At 40.7% G+C, this 19867-nt stretch overlaps 2 protein-coding genes across 2 annotated transcripts; both read left to right on the forward strand.

The window, feature by feature from the left end:
- The first annotated feature begins 239 nt into the window (after positions 1 to 239).
- LOC109903786 (uncharacterized) lies at positions 240 to 4011 on the forward strand. The gene is made up of 2 exons (XM_020500727.2): positions 240 to 397; positions 1239 to 4011. The coding sequence occupies exon 2, from the start codon at positions 1307 to 1309 to the stop codon at positions 2426 to 2428; it is 1122 nt and encodes a 373-aa protein (XP_020356316.1). The 5' UTR covers positions 240 to 397; positions 1239 to 1306; the 3' UTR covers positions 2429 to 4011.
- A 154-nt stretch (positions 4012 to 4165) lies between these two features.
- Positions 4166 to 18677, forward strand: LOC109903785 (uncharacterized). The gene is made up of 4 exons (XM_020500726.2): positions 4166 to 4340; positions 5513 to 5576; positions 5773 to 5922; positions 6036 to 18677. Exons 3-4 carry the CDS (start codon positions 5821 to 5823, stop codon positions 14823 to 14825), a joined length of 8892 nt encoding a protein of 2963 aa, XP_020356315.1. The 5' UTR covers positions 4166 to 4340; positions 5513 to 5576; positions 5773 to 5820; the 3' UTR covers positions 14826 to 18677.
- The last annotated feature ends 1190 nt before the right edge of the window (positions 18678 to 19867 follow it).

Genomic DNA, 19867 nt, shown 5'->3' on the forward strand with positions numbered 1-19867 from the left:
GCAAGGAGAAACACATTTTTCCTATTGGAGACTCAACTGGATTAAGCGAGAGTAGGTCAAGAAAATGAGGTCTGGTTACAACTCTAAACGACAGGAGAGTTCCAGATGGAATAGCATCAAAGACTATGGCGAACTCTCTAGGTGTAGCACTAACCACAAGTGTCATCAGTGTCCTGTGAAGGAAGAGGTCATAGACAACAGATTTTTGATTTCAAGGATCGGAACTAAAAAAAGTGGTCCCACTTGCCCTTAGTAGTAGGGGTTTACAAATCAGCCCCCACAACTTCCGTTTGAAATTTACATCGCTAGCTAGCTAAAAAAAACAACAGCAAGGACAAATTAACCATCTGTCAACTTTCATGAGATTAAACGATATCTAACCAAGGATTTTACCAAGGTGAGGCGTATGCTGCGCAGTGTGGTATTTTCATTAAACTAGTTTCGCTAGCAAGCTAACGGCGTCAGCTAGCTAGCTTGTTATCCATGGCTGTCGCAAGCGTTCGTGCTACTGCATGTTAGCTTTTTTTATTTTATTTTTTTATTTAACCTTTATTTAACTAGCTAGCTAGTTAGTTGGCTTTGTCAAGATAACTAGTTAGGTAGCTACCTAGAGAAATAGCTGGCGATGCTACGTAGAGCCAATTAGCTAGTTTATTTTCAAGTCCATTTAGTTAACGTTACTTCTCGAACAGGGTTTCCCAAACTCGGTCCTGGGCCCCTCCCTCCCCCTGTGTGCACGTTTTTTCGCAAGCACTACCCATTTGATTCAAATATCCAATTCATCATCAAACTTTGATTATTTCAATCAGCTATTTAGTGCTTAGGAAAAAACAAAATGTGCACCCAGGGGTGGGCAGGACCGAGTGTGGGAAACCCTGTCCTAAAATATTCATATTATGTTTCTTCGAACAGCTGGTAAAGTTAGCTAACTACTACTAACCAAAACAATCACTGATTCAGGATACTAGCTAGCTAGATTTCAGAATCGCTTGAATGCAGTAACCTTAATTAGGGATGTCATGGAGACGTTCATATCAGATTTTGTTAGTATTGTGCACCTTACCATATACATAAATTACAAATCAGTAAACACAAAATCAGTGTTTAGGCTGTGCATGTTGCAATACATGTTAGCTACACTTTCTCGTGCCCATGTAGGTCAGTTTTATGAAGCAATGAGGGGGTCCACAAACAAAATGTGTTTGTTTTGTAACTTTCTCGAGATGTGTGTTTTACAGTGGGAAGCCCTAAGTAGTTCACTAGTCCTCCAAGAAAGTGAGCTGGAAGGACAGAACAAAGAAAACAGATGAAAGAAGGGGCAACAATGTCTGAAGAAGGGGCAACAATGTCTGAAGAAGGGGCAACAATGTCTGAAGAAGGGGCAACAATGTCTGAAGAAGGGGAAACAATGTCTGAAGAAAGGGCAACAATGTCGGAAGAAGGGGCAACAATGTCGGAAGAAGGGGCAACAGTGTCGGAAAAAGGACAGATAATTGCCTCTGATACTGGTAGTGATGAGGAGTTAGGTGAAGCATTGTCTAATGGCAACCCCATACCACCTAAGAGGGGAAAGGGAAGGCCCAAAGGATCAGGCTCTAAGACACCCAAGATACTGAGGGTACTAGACAAGCAGCCACGAGGCAGGCCACGTAAAGTGGTTGACCCTAATGCTGTTTCAGCAGAGCCAACTGCACCTCTGAAGCATGGCCGGCCCCAAAAAGTTAAACAACCCAAAAAAAGGGGTAGGCCGAGGAAGAACCCACTATCAACTGAGGAGGAAGAAAAGAGAAAGAAACCGAAAAGCGAACCTAAGGGATCAAGAGTGTCAAAGCCTCTCGGAAGGCCGCGCATCCATCCCTGCATGGATCCCCCAGCCACCTCTGCCGAGCCACGGGGAAGAGGCCGTCCACGCAAGGCAATAATAGGTAAAGGTGTCCACTTACGGAAGAACCCACCTCCAACCTCTAAAGTTTCCAAGCCACCCGTTAAAGATGGTTCCCCGCGAAAGAGGGGCCGCCCCTTAGGCTCCGTACTAGCAAACAATGCCAAGAGAGCAGCAGAGAAGGATCGTTCCAATAGTGCACCCCCAGCCAAACGGGGGTGCACTGTTTCTCCAATAGTAAAGCTTTACCGCTGCACCAATGGTAAAGCAAATGTGTTAGATGAAGCTGCCATCCAAGCCCAGAGGCGAAGAGGCAGGAGAAAGACTGTGAAAGTTGATTATACAACTTATGATTCAGAGGAGGAGGAAGATGCAGAGAAAAATGAGGACGAAGACTTGTCTCCAGTTGAAGAGGAAATAAATCCACACAGTGATCATCACAAGGCTAGCAAACCTGGTAAGGTGGTGGCAGCCCTAAAGAAGGTGGGGGTTGTTTCTAAAAGGAGGGGCAGGAAGCCTGGCTCAACCAAAAAGGTTCTAAAGTAAAAGGAACCTAGGTGGAGCAGACTGAACAAGACAACACACCTTGTTGCCAGGAAACACAAAATATCAGTAGCATCTTGTAGGATGAATGGACATGTTTTTAACATTTTATTAATGGGATAGCTTTTACCTAACTCTTTAGTTTTCTCAATTAACCTACGTGTCTATTTGCTCTTGCTATTATTTTTGATGGTTTGTGGAAACCATGTGAATCTTTATAATTTTTTTCTTCATAGCTCGAATGATGTGAAGACAATTTCATTGACAATTGTTAATGTATTGGTCTGTGCAGACTTATCCCATTTGGATACTGTTTCTAATTCCATGCTCATCCTTTAGGTCATGATATTCTCATTGAGCTTTAACTGAGATGTTTCTTCATCTCCATCCGAAATGTTACAATGTGGGAAAGATTAGGAATGTATGAATCAATTGTCTATTTACTCATATAGGTAAATAAGAAGCTAAAATGGGTTAAATCAGTGTTTTGTTTGCTGTAATTAATAAATAATTAATAACATACTTTTAGTTGTTGCCTTATCTCTCCTGAGGGTCCTGCAATTTTCTAAATGCTAATGTCTTGTAATTTTATTTCCCTTAATTGCCAAAGCTTTGAATGTAACAACTTCTCCTTCCCAGCCATCTTTGTTTCGATACAGATTTTGTTAGTGTCACTGTCATGGCACCCTCTTCCCTATAAAGTGCACTACTTTGACCAGAGCCTACGGACCCTTGTCAAAAGTAGAGCACTATAAAGCGAATATGGTGCCATTTGGTACGGCGCCATTAAACATAGTTGCACTTTCTTGTGGTGTCAAGACGGTAACTGTGAACTTCCAATCCAATCATCACTAAGATTTCTACCAGAAGATGTATAGTTATTGTCTACTGTGAGGGTTTTTTGTTAGCTAGTATCATCCTTGTAATTCACTAAACATCGCTACTCATAGTTATTTTTAAGACTTTTATCTGTTAGCTGTCAACTCTTTTACTTGTTTTTTTATTACTTGGCTTTCAACTGAAGTGGATGGCTTGGTTTCACAGACTGGGCAAAGTTGTATGTAAATGTTGTTCAGGATTGCATGTATGTTAAACATGTCTTCTAGCCTGCTATTCATTTCTCTAATGAATTGTGTGCATGACAATATCAGTTCATACTGCATTGCAACTTTGTAATTTCTGTAATATAGAAATCGTAATTGAGGTACACAGCAAAATCTATAATTTGTATGATTTCACGTTCCTGTAACAAGTTTCTTACAATTTCATGTTTTCAACTTGGTCTGGCTCTTATTCTATGTTGCTTCGATTAATTCAATGTTCTTGTCTTGTAATAATGTTTTTGACAATGCAGTTGAACTATACAGATAAAAACATACATATTGTAAAACATACTGCATCTATCTCTGTAATTGGAAATAGGTATGTGAAGCCACCAAACATTAATTTGAGGATAATGTGAATTTGAGTTTTGTTCCAGAGAAAATATTTTGAAAGTTTGCTGTAATAAAGTGAAATGTCAAGATTTGTTTTATTTGTTGATGTAAAAAAAAAAAAAATCTCAATAAAAACCTGAATATGATTTATTTCGGCTTTATTTTTATAGGATTGTGAAGCTTAATTGTTTGAAAAGCAGAATGTGGTGAATAAAAGTCCAATTTAATAGAAACATATCTTCGTAGCTGGTCAGGAATAAAAAGTTTGGTGGAACGTTTACTCCATTTATTGGACCCAGTCGGTGCTTATGTCGCGCATGGTTAGACACCAACTTCCGGTCCTCAGATGGTTCTCAGAGGAAAACAAAATCGAATGAAATTACTTTCGAAATGGGCGTCTTTGACGTTGTTTCCTAAATGTATCTCGATTTCGTAATTTTGCAGATCAGAGACTTCACGAGTTCACGTTCTAGCTAATGGTACGTGCATGCATATGAAACGGGGGGAGTGGGAATGTACGGTGATGGTAGCCCTGCGTTAGCTACAGTTAGTAGGCTACACGTTACACTAGTAGCTAGAGAGGTTATGATTCTGTGCCGAGTGACACGTGCTTGTATCATTTAAACTACATAAATTAAAATGATAAACCATCTGGTGTGATGGCAGTTTAGTATTTTTCACCCCTCACCCTAGCTAGTTGAATAAACAAACCCTGTCGGCTAGCTATGTTCTCCAGTCCACCGACTAGGCTATGCATCAGGCTAAATTAATTAGCTACACAATATTAATCTGAAAACTGCACTCACAAAATCAATGTGTACAATAATATGGACTATTTGTTGTGGTCACAAGCATGCATGTGTTTCATGGACTGTACCAATTAGGATGGTGCAGGGTGGATTTGGTTCATAGTAAATCTCACTGTTTGCTTCATTATAGTTAGCCTAGCCCAAAAGGCCGGCAGATGGCGATATTGAGTCGTTCCTTCTTACCGTCCAATGGGAATCTATGCAGCCTGGTATACACTCGTATCCCCCCCCCCCCCCCCCCCCCCCCCCCCCCCATGGACAGGTTCGTACATGAAACATTCTCGCCTTAACTAGTTTTAATAGCGAGGTGGCAGAAAAAAAACTAGGAAATGATGCATACTTTCTTTGCATACTTTCTTTCCACCACCATGCTACAGTGGCTAATGCTAGTCCCTGTCCACGATACAGTTTTGAAACTATCAGATTAGTAGTGAAAAAACAGGCTGCTGCAACCTGATTATCTGAATGTGATACTAGTATTATGGCTAGCATCCGGGACTAGTATTAGCATGGTAGTAGAAAATGGTGTTTCATAAAGAAAGTACACATTTTCCCAGATTTTTTTGTCCCCCCCTTCTCGCCATTAAATTGAGTTGAGGAGGAAATTGACCGCTTTGCAGCCTGAATGGATAATGTTTTATCCACGAACAGGTCCACGGGAAAGGAGTGTATAGCGGCTGCATATATTCCCTTTTGATGGTAAGATGAAACGACTCTGCCGGCCTTTGGACTACATTATACTGTACTAATATTACAATATATCAAATGATGTATCACAAATTCAACAACAAAAGTTAGTGTGTTTACAAATGTCATATAATGTATTAATTCTTATATTTTAGCCATAGCCAACCAAGGAGCACCTGTCTTTTCCTGATAACTGAAGGCGTCTGGATATGATCTGCAGTAAGTACATTTCATATTTTTCAAAATTATATATCCTAGAAGGCTATTTTAATCATAATGATGCCATTGCCAACATACATTTTTTTTTGCATACAATAGCACTGATATAAGTGCTACTTATATAAGTGTTGTTGTGTAGATTGCTCTATTTGGAACATAGTGGACGATGTATTTTATGTTTGATTCTCATATGAAGGTTGCAGATGAACTTCTTGTCCAAGTTCTCCTGGAAGCCTTTGACAACATGGAGAAGAGTTGGGACAGCATAGATGAAGCAGGAGACTACTCAACAGATGAAACTAGAAATATACCAAGCCATTCATGTCAGAAAATCACTGAACACAAGGTAGGACATCCTTAAACAACATTACAAAGCAGAAATGTAAATGTTTTATAGACCTTATTCCAACCTCAATAATAATCACTTATTTGTACTCCATTCTCATTTTTTGTCAAAAGGGAGCAGAAGGGGGAGAAGAGGTCCTGACTGACAAAACATATAAGAAGAATATGGCCGAATTTAAGGTGAAGAATGAAGATGACTCTAGTCCTTTTTCGGACATCCACAGTCATTCAAAGATCATGGCTCAAGATCTTCAACGAGGGGCAACAGAAGTCATCCAAGATAAGTGTTCCCCTTTCTTAGAAAGATCATGCCCTGTGGGCCTAACCAATGTTCAGGAAAGTTGTATTTTGGCTTCTGGATTTGATGTAAAAAAGAAGACCGGTAGAGATTCTGCTGCAGTGGGGATCGGTACTATAGTTTCTTTCTCCCCCTTTTCAAGCAATCTGTCAAAAAATATAAAGGGAACTGTCACACAGTCACCCATAGACCTTGAGTTACAGCAATCTTCTTTATCAGACTCTTCTCTAAGTGACCCCGGACAATATTCAAGAGCGGTAGTGGATGAGAAAGCCTATGCTGATGTATCCCATCAAATGTTACCACTTTCGGAAACCAAAAAAGGAAAAGAGAAAATATCACTTTTGCCTGTGATGGAAAAGCAACAAAAGCGAAAAGTTGGTCAGCCATATAAGAAAACTCTAGGGAAAATGGCTAAACTTTCAGCAATTGCCCAGGAATGGGATTCAGATGCCATATCCAGGGTGACTCGCAATAAGGATAATCTAACACCCTCATGCAAACAAACAGATGAGAAGAAATGGGATGAAATGTTAGAATTTCCCCCAACTACCTCAATTGCCACAAGTTTTGGATGCAATTCAACATCTGATTCTTCAAACCACTCAGATGACATATCTAAATCTCAAATAACTGGACAAAGCATTTCTATGGAATTTATCCAACCGCCCAGAGGACAGAGAACTTCAAAGACCACACAAAAAGCAGAAGAAGAAGTCCCAGCGCTAAAATTGACCACTGCCGCAGAGGGGAAAGATTCTCCTATAGTACAAGCTCTGGCACAAAACACATTGGTGCTGTCCGAAACGGTCTGCTCGTTTGATGATAACACAGAGGATGCATTGAAAGTACAAAAGATACCTGGAAAAAATACAGCAATAACGTCCAAAGCAGGAAATAGAAGGACTCAGGCGTTCAAAAGAAACAGAATGACTCCGAGCAGCCTCTTGACCACTCAGTCACAGAGTAGCAGCGCTACACCCCAAGAAAATTGTAATTTGGGACTCTCTCAAGATGCAACTCCACTACAATCATCTGACATAAAAATGGAGCCTAAATACTTGTATATAAAAACAGAGCCCAAATTCTTGTCAGACACTGGTGTCTTGGATGTCAAGAACAATTTGAAGGAACACCGAAAAAGAGAACCCTCCAAAAACTTTACAGAAGGGAGTGGTAAATGTCCTGGTGTGATGTCTAGATGCTTTGACTTGTCTATCACTCAAAAAGACCAGGGGGCACCAAGTGACATAAGGAGGGAAATCAAATATGTCACTGCTAACACATCAGCTGTAGGAAACCAGGGGGAAATGACTCCGAGAACTCAAGCTCTCTCTGGACTGAAGAGTATTGAGGATGTGCTGAAATTGAAGCGGAAAGCTGGTCGACCATTCAAGAAAAAGACATTGTTTAAAATGGCTAAACTGCTAGCGATAGCACAGGAAGGTGGATCTAATGATACGGAGAACTGTGGCATGATTGAAGAGTGTGTTCCAAAATTCCAGCAGGTCCCTGCCTATCACCCCCCCAAGTCAAAAGTAAAGAAGACGGATACAAGAACCGTGGCATCAAATTCACCTACAAGCACCTCAAGAAAATCCAGCAGAAAGTGTAAAGCGACCCCAAAAACTGTTCAAAAGATGCAAATCCTCACACACACGCCCACCCAACCAGTGTTACCAGTTTCATCCTATCTTATTGAACCCATTCTCAAATTGGAGCACACAACTCTTATCTCACCGTTGTCTGTCATTCCTCTATGTAGTGCAGATATTTCCCCTCAACAGGAAAGTCACAGAGGTGGAAAACCCCTGAAGAAAAACACACCATTTTACAAAAACATGACCACTGCAGTACGACATCCTCCAATATTTGCACTAGATTCCAAGGCCCTTGCTGAGATTGCCTCTACAGGGAATGACAAAGAAACAAAGAAAGACATTGGATCCAAAAGTAAATGCAAATGGGTGCCTAGAACTCGTGGTGTATCAGAATTACCGTGTACAAATGGAATTCCTCAGGGAGATATACACACCCAGACTAATAGGGATGAGGTGTATTCCAAGACTTCGGCGCCTACTGTGCCACACTCCCAGAAATCACGGAAACGTGGGGTTCAACATAAAAAAGGTACAGAAAAGGCACTTGTCCTATTATCTGATCAACCTGCCCTTCCTGTTTCAGATTGCCAGTTGCAGGTGCAAAATCACAGTGCATCTCAGGAAACGCCTTTACTGCCATCAAAGATTGAGACAGAATCTGACACTGTATACCCGACACCGAGAACGGCTACAAAGAATATTCCAAAGATGTGTAAGGCAAGAAACAAACCTTTACTGAAAGTTGAGAAAGCACAGGTGCCAACTCTGGATCCTTCCCTTGTAGTGGAACATATGCGTCCCGATGTGCCAGAAGTGGATCAAATGAGACAAGTGGAAGCAGTGATAGAGTCAGTAATTAAAGATGTTCACCAACCACTGGAACATGTGGATCAAAGAAACAAAAATAAAGAAGAAGCCAGCAATGTTTCTGCATCAACTCTGGATTCTTCACTTGGAATGGAACATATGCGTCCTGATGTGCCAGAAGTGGATCATACAAGACAAATGGAAGCAGTGATGGAGTCAGTGACCGAGGATCTACACAAAAAAGAGGTCAGTGATGTTTCTACATCAGCATACTCAACCTTTCCTTCCTCAGATAACCTGTTTGAACAACATAACCATAGTACATTATCTCAATCGCCTTTGCTGACATTAGAAATAAAGACAGAATCGGGCAGAATCAAGAATGCCCTACCCAAAAAGTCGAAAATATGCATGAAAGAGAAACATACGTCAAAAAGCCTATTGAAAAGTCATAAGAAAGCATCTATGCCAACTTCAGGTCCTTCATCTGACACAGTGCATGCGCCATCCAAAAGAGTTAAGAAGAATTCCACTACTTGTCAAGAAAGAAAAAGACCTTCACAGAAAGTTGAGAAAGCACAGGTGTCAACTCTGGATATAAACTACTCTGGAGAGAAACATAGAAGTCCTGAAATCCCACAAATGGATGAAATGAGACATGTGGAAGCATTTATAGATGCAGTGATTGAGGATCTCCACAAACCACTCAAACCTAAGGATCAACAAAAAAAGTTAAAAGAAGAGACTGATAATGTTGCTCCATTAGAACCAACAACCTTTCCTGCCTTGGATAACCTGTTGGAACAGCATAACCATAGTAAATTACCTCAATCTTATTTTCTGTCATCAAGAAAGACAAAATCAGGCTTGAAACATGCCGTACCCAAAACGGCAACAAAGAATAAGTCAAAAGCATGCTTTAAAGGGAAACTCTCTAAAACTGATAAGAAAGCAGCTGTACTAACTTCCGATCCTTCTATTGGAGGTGAAGATGGATATCTTGAAATGCCTCCCCACCTTAACCAAGCAGAGAAAGGAGGAAAGAGTGATGGAAAGAACAATAATGATGTAGTAAAGCATGAAATATCAATGACAGATGACCATTTGGAAACAGCAGCCCACAAACCACATCAGCGTAAAGGGCCAAGAAAGAAGCTAAAAAAAGAGGACTGTAGTGTTTCCAAACCAGATCAAGTAGAATCCACTATCTCAGACAGCCAGCTAAAACAGCATGACCACAATGCATTAGAGCATGTTTCTTTGCTAGCATCAGAGACAAAGACAGAATCAGGAATGGAACATATCATACCTGAAATGGCAACAACAAATAAGTCAAAATCATCCAGGAAAAGAGACCTCCCTTTAAAAGCACCCCCAGCAAATGCTAAAAGAGCAGCTATGCTAACTTCAAATCCTTCTCTTGGAGCAGAAGTTGGATGTCTTGAAATGCCTCCCAACCTTATCCATGCAAAGCAAGGAGGAAAGTGTGATGGGAAAAGCAATAACAATGTAGTTAAACATAAAAAAGAAACAGTGACATCAGTGATGGAAAAACATATGGAAACAGAGCGCAAACCACGTATGGGGTCAAAAAAGAATCTGAAAGAAGAGGACAGCAATGTTTCCATATCAGAACAAGCAGCAACTCTTACCTCAGATAAACATCCCAACCAAGTTTCTTCGCTGGCATCAGAGATCAAGTCAGAATCTAACAGTGGATGTGTCACACCCACACAAAAAAAGTATATTTCAAAGGCATGCAAGAAAAGGAAGATAACTCCAACCCCACCAAGTTCAAAACTTTCTCTTGGAATGGAATATGGATACTCTGAAATGGCTACCAATTTCACACATGTGGACCAGGTTCAGAATATTCTTGATACTTATAAAATCTCCAAAGTGAGAAAAAAAATTACTGGTTCAATATCCAATCGAAGAAATTCCAGACTGCCCTACACATCTAATTCACATATCACAACTGAGTCGATGCAAGATCAAGTAATTCTATCGGTTGCATCAGATCTCACCAATAACCCTACCAGTCCTGTATCAATAACAGTGTCCTCAATTGCAGTGCAAGGACAGATTACTCAATTAGTGAGTGCTGACTGTATCAACAAACGGTCACATAAAATGAGGACTCCTAAGACGATAAAACCTCAGAGACCAAAAGGCACAGGTCTTGATAAGAATATCACAGATGACAACATGTCTCTCAAATTCTTATCAGCATTTGTAAAAGAGGAACTCATTGAGGAAGAAAAAAGCCCAGAAAATAGGGGGAAAGAAGATGGCAAAGGGAAGAAAGGCAAAATTCTCAAAATAGACTATGTGAATCCACAAAGTAAACACAGCCAATCTCAGGTGAAGGATGGCAATGCATTAACAGATGACAAATTCATTTTACAAGTCCCTATAGATGAAGCAGGGGGCTCTATGTCTATTGCAATAGACACAATCAGTACTGTGATTCCAAAACGTAAAAAAGGTGGTCGTTTTTCCAAGAGATTGCAAAAAATGTCATCTACCACCAACGTTCCCAGTGAACAGCAATGCATTAATATGTCCCCAGAAAAAACATCTCTGTGTGTCAGCAATATATCAGAAATACAAAGAAAGCGAAAAGTTGACACCAGAAGTACTGATTTTGTTAATGCAGATATAAAAGTCCTAAATCCTAAAGATGATCTTAGTGAAAGCTCTGTATTAGTGGACTCGTCCTTACTGGAGAATCAGAGAATGAAGAACAAGGGGAAGAAAAATTCCAAGACAATTTCGGAAGAACCGACAGTGGCCACATCAGTTGTAAAAGAGATGGTGGGGCAAGATTTTCAGACCACCATAACAGCACTGAAAAATAAACAAGGTCGGCCATTCAAGAAAAGAACTTTGAGAATGGCAAAACGGCTGTCATGTGGAGAGCAGAAGTCAAACACTAGCGGGGAACTTTCTGTGAATAAGACACAGAGCTGTAAATCAAAGGGAACTTCTAAGGGAGGGAAAAAGAACAATTTGAACCCAGCGTCGTCAACCTTAAGGCACACTAAAGCATCCAAGGCAATGAAGATTGAAGACATTGCTCTTAAACAAGAGCAAGATGACATATGGGAGATCGTTGATGTATCCAGCAACATTTTCTCCTCACAAACTGTGACTATTTCCCCCAGTATTTCAGGGCAAGAATTTGAAACCTCCATATCTTCAGAAACAATGTTCTCTGTTGATGCAGGGCCGATACAAGGAATCCAGCAAATTGAATCTACCCAATTAACACCCCATCTCACAAAATTACCTCATAAAGTGACTGGTGTGAAGAAGAGACGCAGGAGAAATAAAACTGGATGGGCTACAAAAGTGAAATCCAAACGACCACTCTCCAAAGTGAACTCCGGGGATAGGCTTGACGTTTTGATTCAGTCTACCATTGACAACACTAGCCTCTGTAATTCGTTAATGGAAAATTACACATTGGAAAGTGTTGAACAAGAAGAATGTAGAGCACACGAAGTGAAAGCAGTAACAAACGATTACAATGTAGTTAATGTTAGGGAGATCAACTGTGGAGATCAACTCCTAACAGCTCGTGCTAAATTACAGCATTCAAGTGTACTTCAACAAAATTTTAAGACAAGGAAACCAATGTCATGCCACTTCTGTGGTCGCTCATTTCGTCACATATCAGCATACACAATTCACAAGCGCATTCACACAGGTGAGAAGCCTTACAGGTGCCAGAAGTGCGGCAAGAGCTTTGCTCAGCTCTCCAAGCTCAACTCGCACTCAAACATCCACAAACAACATGGACTCATGCAATGCCCATGTTGCGTCACTCAGTCTCCAAACAAAGATGACTTGATTGATCATTTAAAGATCCACATGAAGGGCACCAAGAGGTTCAGTTTGATTAATAAAACGAAAAGAGCCAGAGAAATTCAGATCCAATCTTGCGCTGATTATATAGATTCCCCAGTCTCCCTTAATGGCAGGAAAACCCTTAGATGCTCCACTTGTTTCAAATATTTTTTCAGCAAGGCCACATTGAAGATGCACCTGCAAACACACAGTGGAGTGAGTCGTTTCACCTGCAAAGTCTGTGGCAAGATGTTTAGCAAGTTCTTAAGTTTCAATGCACATGAAAAAACACACTGGCCTGTTAAACCGTATGCCTGCTCTGTGTGTGGAAAAGGCTTTGTTCTGCTTAGGGAGCTTAAAACCCACTCTCATATGCACTCAGGAGAGATGCCTTTCTTCTGTAACCAATGTGGACAGGCCTTTAGCGTCTTCTCATCCTTGCGCACACATCAAGTCTCCAAAGTGTGTTTTGAGGCTAGATATGAGGGAGATGGAAACAAGGTTGACATTGAGGGGTTCCTGGTGGAGCAAAGGACTGATGGGCAGATTAATACCCCGATGTACTTTAAATGTCAGATTTGCAAACAACTTAATCGTCACTGGTGTCAGTACATTCTTCATCTACAAACGCACACTAATAACAGGCCAAACCTTTGTGAGGTCTGTGGACAAAGGTATGACCAGGTCACGGAATTATGTGTTCATTGTAAAGTTTGTTGCAAATCAAGTGGAGAGGAGAGGGCATGCATTTCGTCCTTGTCACAGGTCTGGTACGAACCCCAATCTCTGCAGAATCAGACGCCTGAGCCTGAAATTGATTCTCCGTACAATGATAGTCAGGAAATGTTATCTTTGGATGACCAGCATCCCCAATGTAAGGAGCCTGAGCCTCTGCCACCTCCGGAAACTATGGAGGAGTATTCCTCAGATGTGCTTCCACAAAACCCCAAACCTGCTTGCCAGACCCCAGACCCCAGACCCCATCCTTCTCCCTCAAACTCCATGTGTGCAAGTCCTGCTCTATCTTCCCCTTCTGTAATGAGCTGTAATTCCGTACGTGTGGTTCAACAGCCTGCAGGTGTTCGCTCTTGTTTACAGACCCATGCCCCTTGTGACAGGTATTCATGTGGACAATGTGGAAAATCCTTTAACCAGTGGAACAAGCTTTGGTTGCATCAGGGACTACACAGAGAAAAACGCTGTAGCTTCTCATGCAATCAGTGCAATTTAGAGTTTCGCTTCTTTGGCTCCTATAGGGAGCACATGCAGGAACATGCAGCACAGAGACCATATGCTTGTCCATTATGTCCCAAAACCTATGTCATTGAAGAAGACTTAAATACCCATCTGTGTGAAAATCACCAGCCGCGTGAAAGCCTGAAATGTGACACGTGTGGAAAGGAGTTCACCGGTTTCAGATACTTGGAGAAACATCGTCTTTTACACAGAGGTGCTAGCTCACACTACTGTCTCCCTTGCATGCTCCCATTTCCTAGTAACCAAGCCTTACAGAATCACTTGAAGGCTCACAAAGCCCGCCCTGTTATCCCTCTCCCTGAAGGGCCATTGGAACCACTTCTATTTCCATATCGCTGTGAAAAATGTAATGCCAGATTTACAACCACAGACTTACTCCAAGCCCATCAGGTTTGCCATCTTATTGGGGGGGAAAAAGCATATAGCAGCATTTCAGCTAATTATGTTTCTGCATCCCTTACCTCCAAGCTTTCAAACAAGCCAAGACAGAGAGTCACGCTGCTATCCCCTCAGACAATACCAATTCCTCCGTCAAAGAAAAGGAACATGTATAGGTATCCTAACCCTGATCGTCTTTATGTCGTCCCTAAAATATCCTCACAGCCATCAGTCATTATTTCAGACACAGAAGAAGAGCCTCAAGAGCTTCTAAACATTAGCTTATCCTCAGTCTACGACACACCCTGTAACACTGTGTCCCTTGAACATGAAGGGCAAATCATCCCTAGCAATGATTGTTGTGAGGCAAGCAACTCCGATTTACCTCAGCCCTCATATCCCTCCTCATGTGTTCTTACTGATGAACCAACTCAATGTACACCAAAGCCCCAAACAGACACCACAAACATGCCGACACATGAACCACCCTCACCCTGTCCCCTGGATAAAGGTCCTCGGAATGTACCAGCCCAAATACGAGACAAGTCTAAGGGTGATCATGATGCTTTCTTTAGAGCCTCAACATTTGTGATACCAAGGGGCAAAAAGTGGGGGTATGATGCCTTTGAGTGTGCGGATTGTTGGGTAACATTTAGTGACGTCTCAGAGCTACATGAGCATTACATACATCATGCCAGGGGGGTGAAGTGAATGTCAATACATATTTTCACAATTCCACTATTGTATATAATTGCTTTTGATGATATTGGTCATTTACACCTGAAGAGTACGATATCTGTTTCTGAGTTAACCATAGTTGTCTTAATAGCTATAGCAATGGTTAAAGGAATAATCCACACAAAACCCCTAATTACTATGATTTACATTGTTAAATAACGCCTTTTGCATTTTGTCGTTATAAGGCAGGAAGCAACATATGATAATTTTTGTAGGAATCTGTTGGAGCTCTCTCTGGACAGGATTGCTGGCTAGCTACAAAACATAGCTACACACGATAATATCAAAATCAATATCAGCATGTGAAGTAGCTAGTCAGCTGTAAAATCCCTGAAACACACTGCGCTATTAATTTTAGGAGTTACAATCTCACCATGTTCAACCTGGTGGAGATTGTCTTGCTCAAAATAGTGAGTGAGGTTGCTATGACAACGCAATGACCCTGCCTGCACTGCGAAGGTCGCTTTGCGTGATGGTAGTTAAAGGACATTGATCTGACGGTGCACTTTGAGTTTGAATGAAATATATACTTTGTCATGACAATATAGACTGTTGGATGTGTTCTAGACTAGTATGTCAATGTCATCTATTGTTTGATTTGGCAATCTGGAGTGCAGGTAATTGTTTTAAAAGAATTATGAAATATGCTAGTTTGTTATTGCCTATCTCCAAAGACAAAAACTTTATCGTGATGACGCGGCACAACACAATTTCGGACCAGAAGTTAAATCATGCCATGGTGAAAATAATCATAGAACAGACTATCACCAATTTGAGAGGTGTTTCATTCCTTCAGTGTATATTATTTGTTTAACGTTGACATGAACTTTTTTTCCTTAAAAAAAACATTATTTATATTATTTGAATATATCCGGGGAATAGATTTTTCTCCCACCCCCAAATTGTACAGTACTACAAAAATGTGCCTTTTGAATAGATTACGAACTTGTCGTACTTTTAAACAGTTACTCCAATCTATCCTGTTTTATTTGTTCTCTTTTTGGAAGAGCATTTGGAAAGTACCCCTTTCAGACCCTTTGACTTTCATTTTCTAAAATGGATTCTATAGTTTTTTTCCCCCTCAAACAATCTACACACAAAACACCATCATGACAAAGCAAAAGCAGGTTTTTAGGAATTTGAGCCAAAAAAATGAATAAATGATGTTACATTTACATAAGTATTCAGACCCTTTTCAGTGTTTTGTTGAAGCACCTTTGGCAGCAATTACAGCCTTGAGTCTTCTTGGGTATCACGCTACAAGCTTGGCACACCTGTATTTGGGGAGTTTCTCCCATTCTTCTCTAGAGATCCACTCAAGCTCTGTCAAGTTGGATGGGGAGCGTCGCTGCACAGCTATTTTCAGGTCTCTCCAGAGAAGTCCGATAGGGTTCAAGTCTGGGCTCTGGTTGGGCCTCTCAAGTACATTGAGACTTGTCCCGAAGCCGCTCCTGCATTGTCTTGGCTGTGTGCTTAGGATTGTTTTCCTGTTGGAAGGTGAACCTTCGCCAAAGTCTGAGGTCCTGAGAGCTCTGCAGCAGCTTTTCATCAAGGATCTCTGTACTTTACTCCGTTCATCTTTCCCTCAATCCTGACTAGTCTCCCAGTCCCCGCTGCTAAAAAAACATCCCCACAGCATGTTGCTGCCACCACCATGCTTCACCATAGGGATGGTACCAGGTTTCCACCAGACGTGACGCTTGGCATTCAGGCCAAATAGTTCAATCTCGGTTTCATCAGACCAGAGAATCTTGTTTCTCATGGTCTGAGATTCTTTAGGTGCCTTTTGGCAAACTCCATGTGTGCTGTCATGTGCCTTTCACTGTAGAGTGGCTTCTGTCTGGCCACACCCATAAATGCCTGATTGGTTGAGTGCTGCAGAGATGGTTATCCTTCTGGAAGATTCTCCCATTTCCACAGAGGAACTCTAGAGCTCTGTCAGTGATCATCGGGTTCTTGGTCACCTCCCTGACCAAGGCCCTTCTCCCCCGATTGCTCAATTTGGCTGGGTGGCCAGCTCTAGGAAGAGTCTTGGTGGTTCCAAACTTCTTCGGGAGTACTGGAGAATTTTTTGTTTTGCTACCCTTCCCCAGATCTGTGCCTCGACATAATCCTGTCTCGGAGCTCTACGGACAATTCCTTCAACCTCATGGCTTGGTTTTTGTTCTGACATGCACTGTCAACTGTGGGACCTTATATAAACAGGTGTGTGCACATCATATCCAATCAATTGCATTTACCAGAAGTGGACTCCAATCAAGTTGTGGAAACATCTCAAGGATGGTCAATGGAAACAGCTCAATTTCAAGGCTCATAGCAAAGGATTTGAATATTTATGTAAATAAGGTATATTCCTTTTTCTTTATACATTTGCATTTAAACATTTCTAAACCTGTTTTTGCTTTGTCATTATCGGGTATTGTGTATACAATTCCTTATAGAATAAGGCTGTAACGTTACTACGTCTCAAATGTTAAGGGGTCTGAATACTTTCAGAATGGACTGTACATGTTTTTTTAATGTTTAACGTTGTAGATGTTGTAACACACTCTAAGGGTGTATTCACATATAGTCCTCTTTTAAAATAACCGATATCAGTCCTCTTTAAAGTCAACTGGAGGGTAACAAAATGTTGTTATCTTTGTAGTTACACTGCCCTTGCCTTTGCAACTCTTTTACCAGTTCACTTCACCTATTTTGTGGACTGAGTCCTCTTTTTTTGCATTCACATTGCTATGTTTTGAAAAGAACCAACATCTTTTTCCAACATTCACTCATGCAGGACAAGCCATTCAATCACAATGTGTTATGGGACAGCTAGATATACATACTTACAGTTTGGAAGCTAATAGATTGCTTTTAGTTCAAATATGAGACATAACTGTAATCAGATGATACGATTAACTTGTAAATATTATTGGTAACAGAACAAATAGCAATTGAGTAACTGCAGATTAAATAATGCTGTAATTGAAAATTTTACACCCAATGTAGGCTACTTCCCCTTTAAGAGCTAGAATAGATTTTATAGGTTGTGATTCTCACCAAATATGTTGTCTTCTCACACTATTCAAACCCCACGATCAATAAACAGCTTATAAAACTCTCTTAGCATATAGAGCACATATTGCAAACCAATAATCTGAACTAAAAACTCCATCTCTCGTGGCACCAATGTAAGGGTTTATGGCAGGGGAAACAGTGTTGCTGTAGTCTAGTGTGTTGTGTGGGAATAGTTACAAGCGAACCTGGGGACTTTTGTGTTTACATTGTCCTAAAAATGGGAACCGGACCACAGAATTCAAGCGAACCCAACTCAGACCACCTCTCGAGATGATCTCTGTTCGGTTCGGGGGCTCTTTTGAGGGGTTTGAGTTTCTCTGGAGTGTTAACAATGTACAATAAATTAAGCGAACTGCACAGAGTTCACAAATATTGGCTGAAAGGGAACAAATGTGAAAACACCCTATGTTGTGTCCTTTTGGGGTAACGGTTAGATCTGCTTTCCAAACAGTCAATTGTTTGGTAAATGGTGATTACTTACCATCTTTGTTTTCTGGAAATGTGAAGTGTGGTTTGTGACACTATTGTAATTAGTCATTTCAAGTGTCAAAGATGTCACTGGACATTCAGTAAACATTACTCATTCCATCTTTAAGCACTGTACAGCAAAGCTATTGTCAACACAAAGATGTGATGGAAAGGATTTGTTATATTGATTCTGTGCTGATAATTTTCATTCTTTAGATGTCTCATTATCAATGCAAAAGTTTAAAAAAAGTTTTTATATACAGTTGTCTTACAATAAAAGTATCTTGACTTTGACTTTTGTGTTGTTTCCGCTGAAGTTTCTCCACAGTAACTGCGTTTCCATCCACAGTTTTTATGCAAGTAAAGCCATGCCGTATAAAAAATGAAGACGACGGATTGAAACACGACGTGTCGGCACAGACAATTTGTTCTTTCAACATGGTGGGATCTTTAAAAAAAAAAAATATCCCACAGTTGCAGTGGAAACTCCTTTTTATGGGCAAATATTTATATGATAAACCATGTCAAATTAAACTTGGGAGTCACGTGATTGCATGCTACGTTGTACTACCAGTGCGATGTAGAAAAGCATTAGCGTTTATAAGCAGATTTAAATAACTTCATGGTCAAGTGATGGACGGTGATGAAGTTGATGCACATTTCCAATACATAGCAAGTGGTTTATTTTTGGTTTCATGAGCTGAAATAAAAGATCCCCGAAATGATCCATACTCACAAAAAGCTTATTTCTGTCAAATGTTGTGCACAAATTTGTTTACATCCCTGTAAGTGAGCATTTCTCCTTTGCCACGAGAATCCATCCACCTGACAAGTGTTGCATATCAAGGAGCTGATTAAACAGTATGGTCATTACACAGGTGCACCTTTTGCTGGGGACTTGAGGCTGTAGCAAAGGTGCTTCACCAAAGTACTGAGTAAAGGGCCTGAATACAAATTATGTGATCCTTCCTTAACCCATAGGAAGTCCCACCCAGTTGACTACCTCAAGATGGTGAAAGTCCTCGATGGCGCTGCCCATGCTAAAACGGGCTTTTGGGCCCCGAGTCCTCCATATCTGTAATTGAAACACCTTTGGTGGGAAAATGTGCATTTTTAAAAATTCAGATTTGAGAATATTCACATAAATCTGTTGCCAATTGGATGGAAACGTAGCTTATGATGATTATCATGTCATACAGTGGGGCAAAAAAGTATTTAGTCAGCCACCAATTGTGCAAGTTCTCCCACTTAAAAAGATGAGAGGCCTGTAATTTTCATCATAGGTACACTTCAACTATGACAGAAAAAAAATTCAGAAAATCACATTGTAGGATCTTTAATGAATTTATTTGCAAATTATGGTAGAAAATAAGTATTTGGTCACCTACAAACAAGCAAGATTTCTGGCTCTCACAGACCTGTAACTTCTTCTTTAAGAGGCTCCTCTGTCCTCCACTCGTTACCTGTATTAATGACACCTGTTT

This window comes from Oncorhynchus kisutch, linkage group LG14, assembly GCF_002021735.2.
Source record: "Oncorhynchus kisutch isolate 150728-3 linkage group LG14, Okis_V2, whole genome shotgun sequence".
In the NCBI taxonomy this organism is placed as follows: Eukaryota; Metazoa; Chordata; class Actinopteri; order Salmoniformes; family Salmonidae; genus Oncorhynchus; species Oncorhynchus kisutch.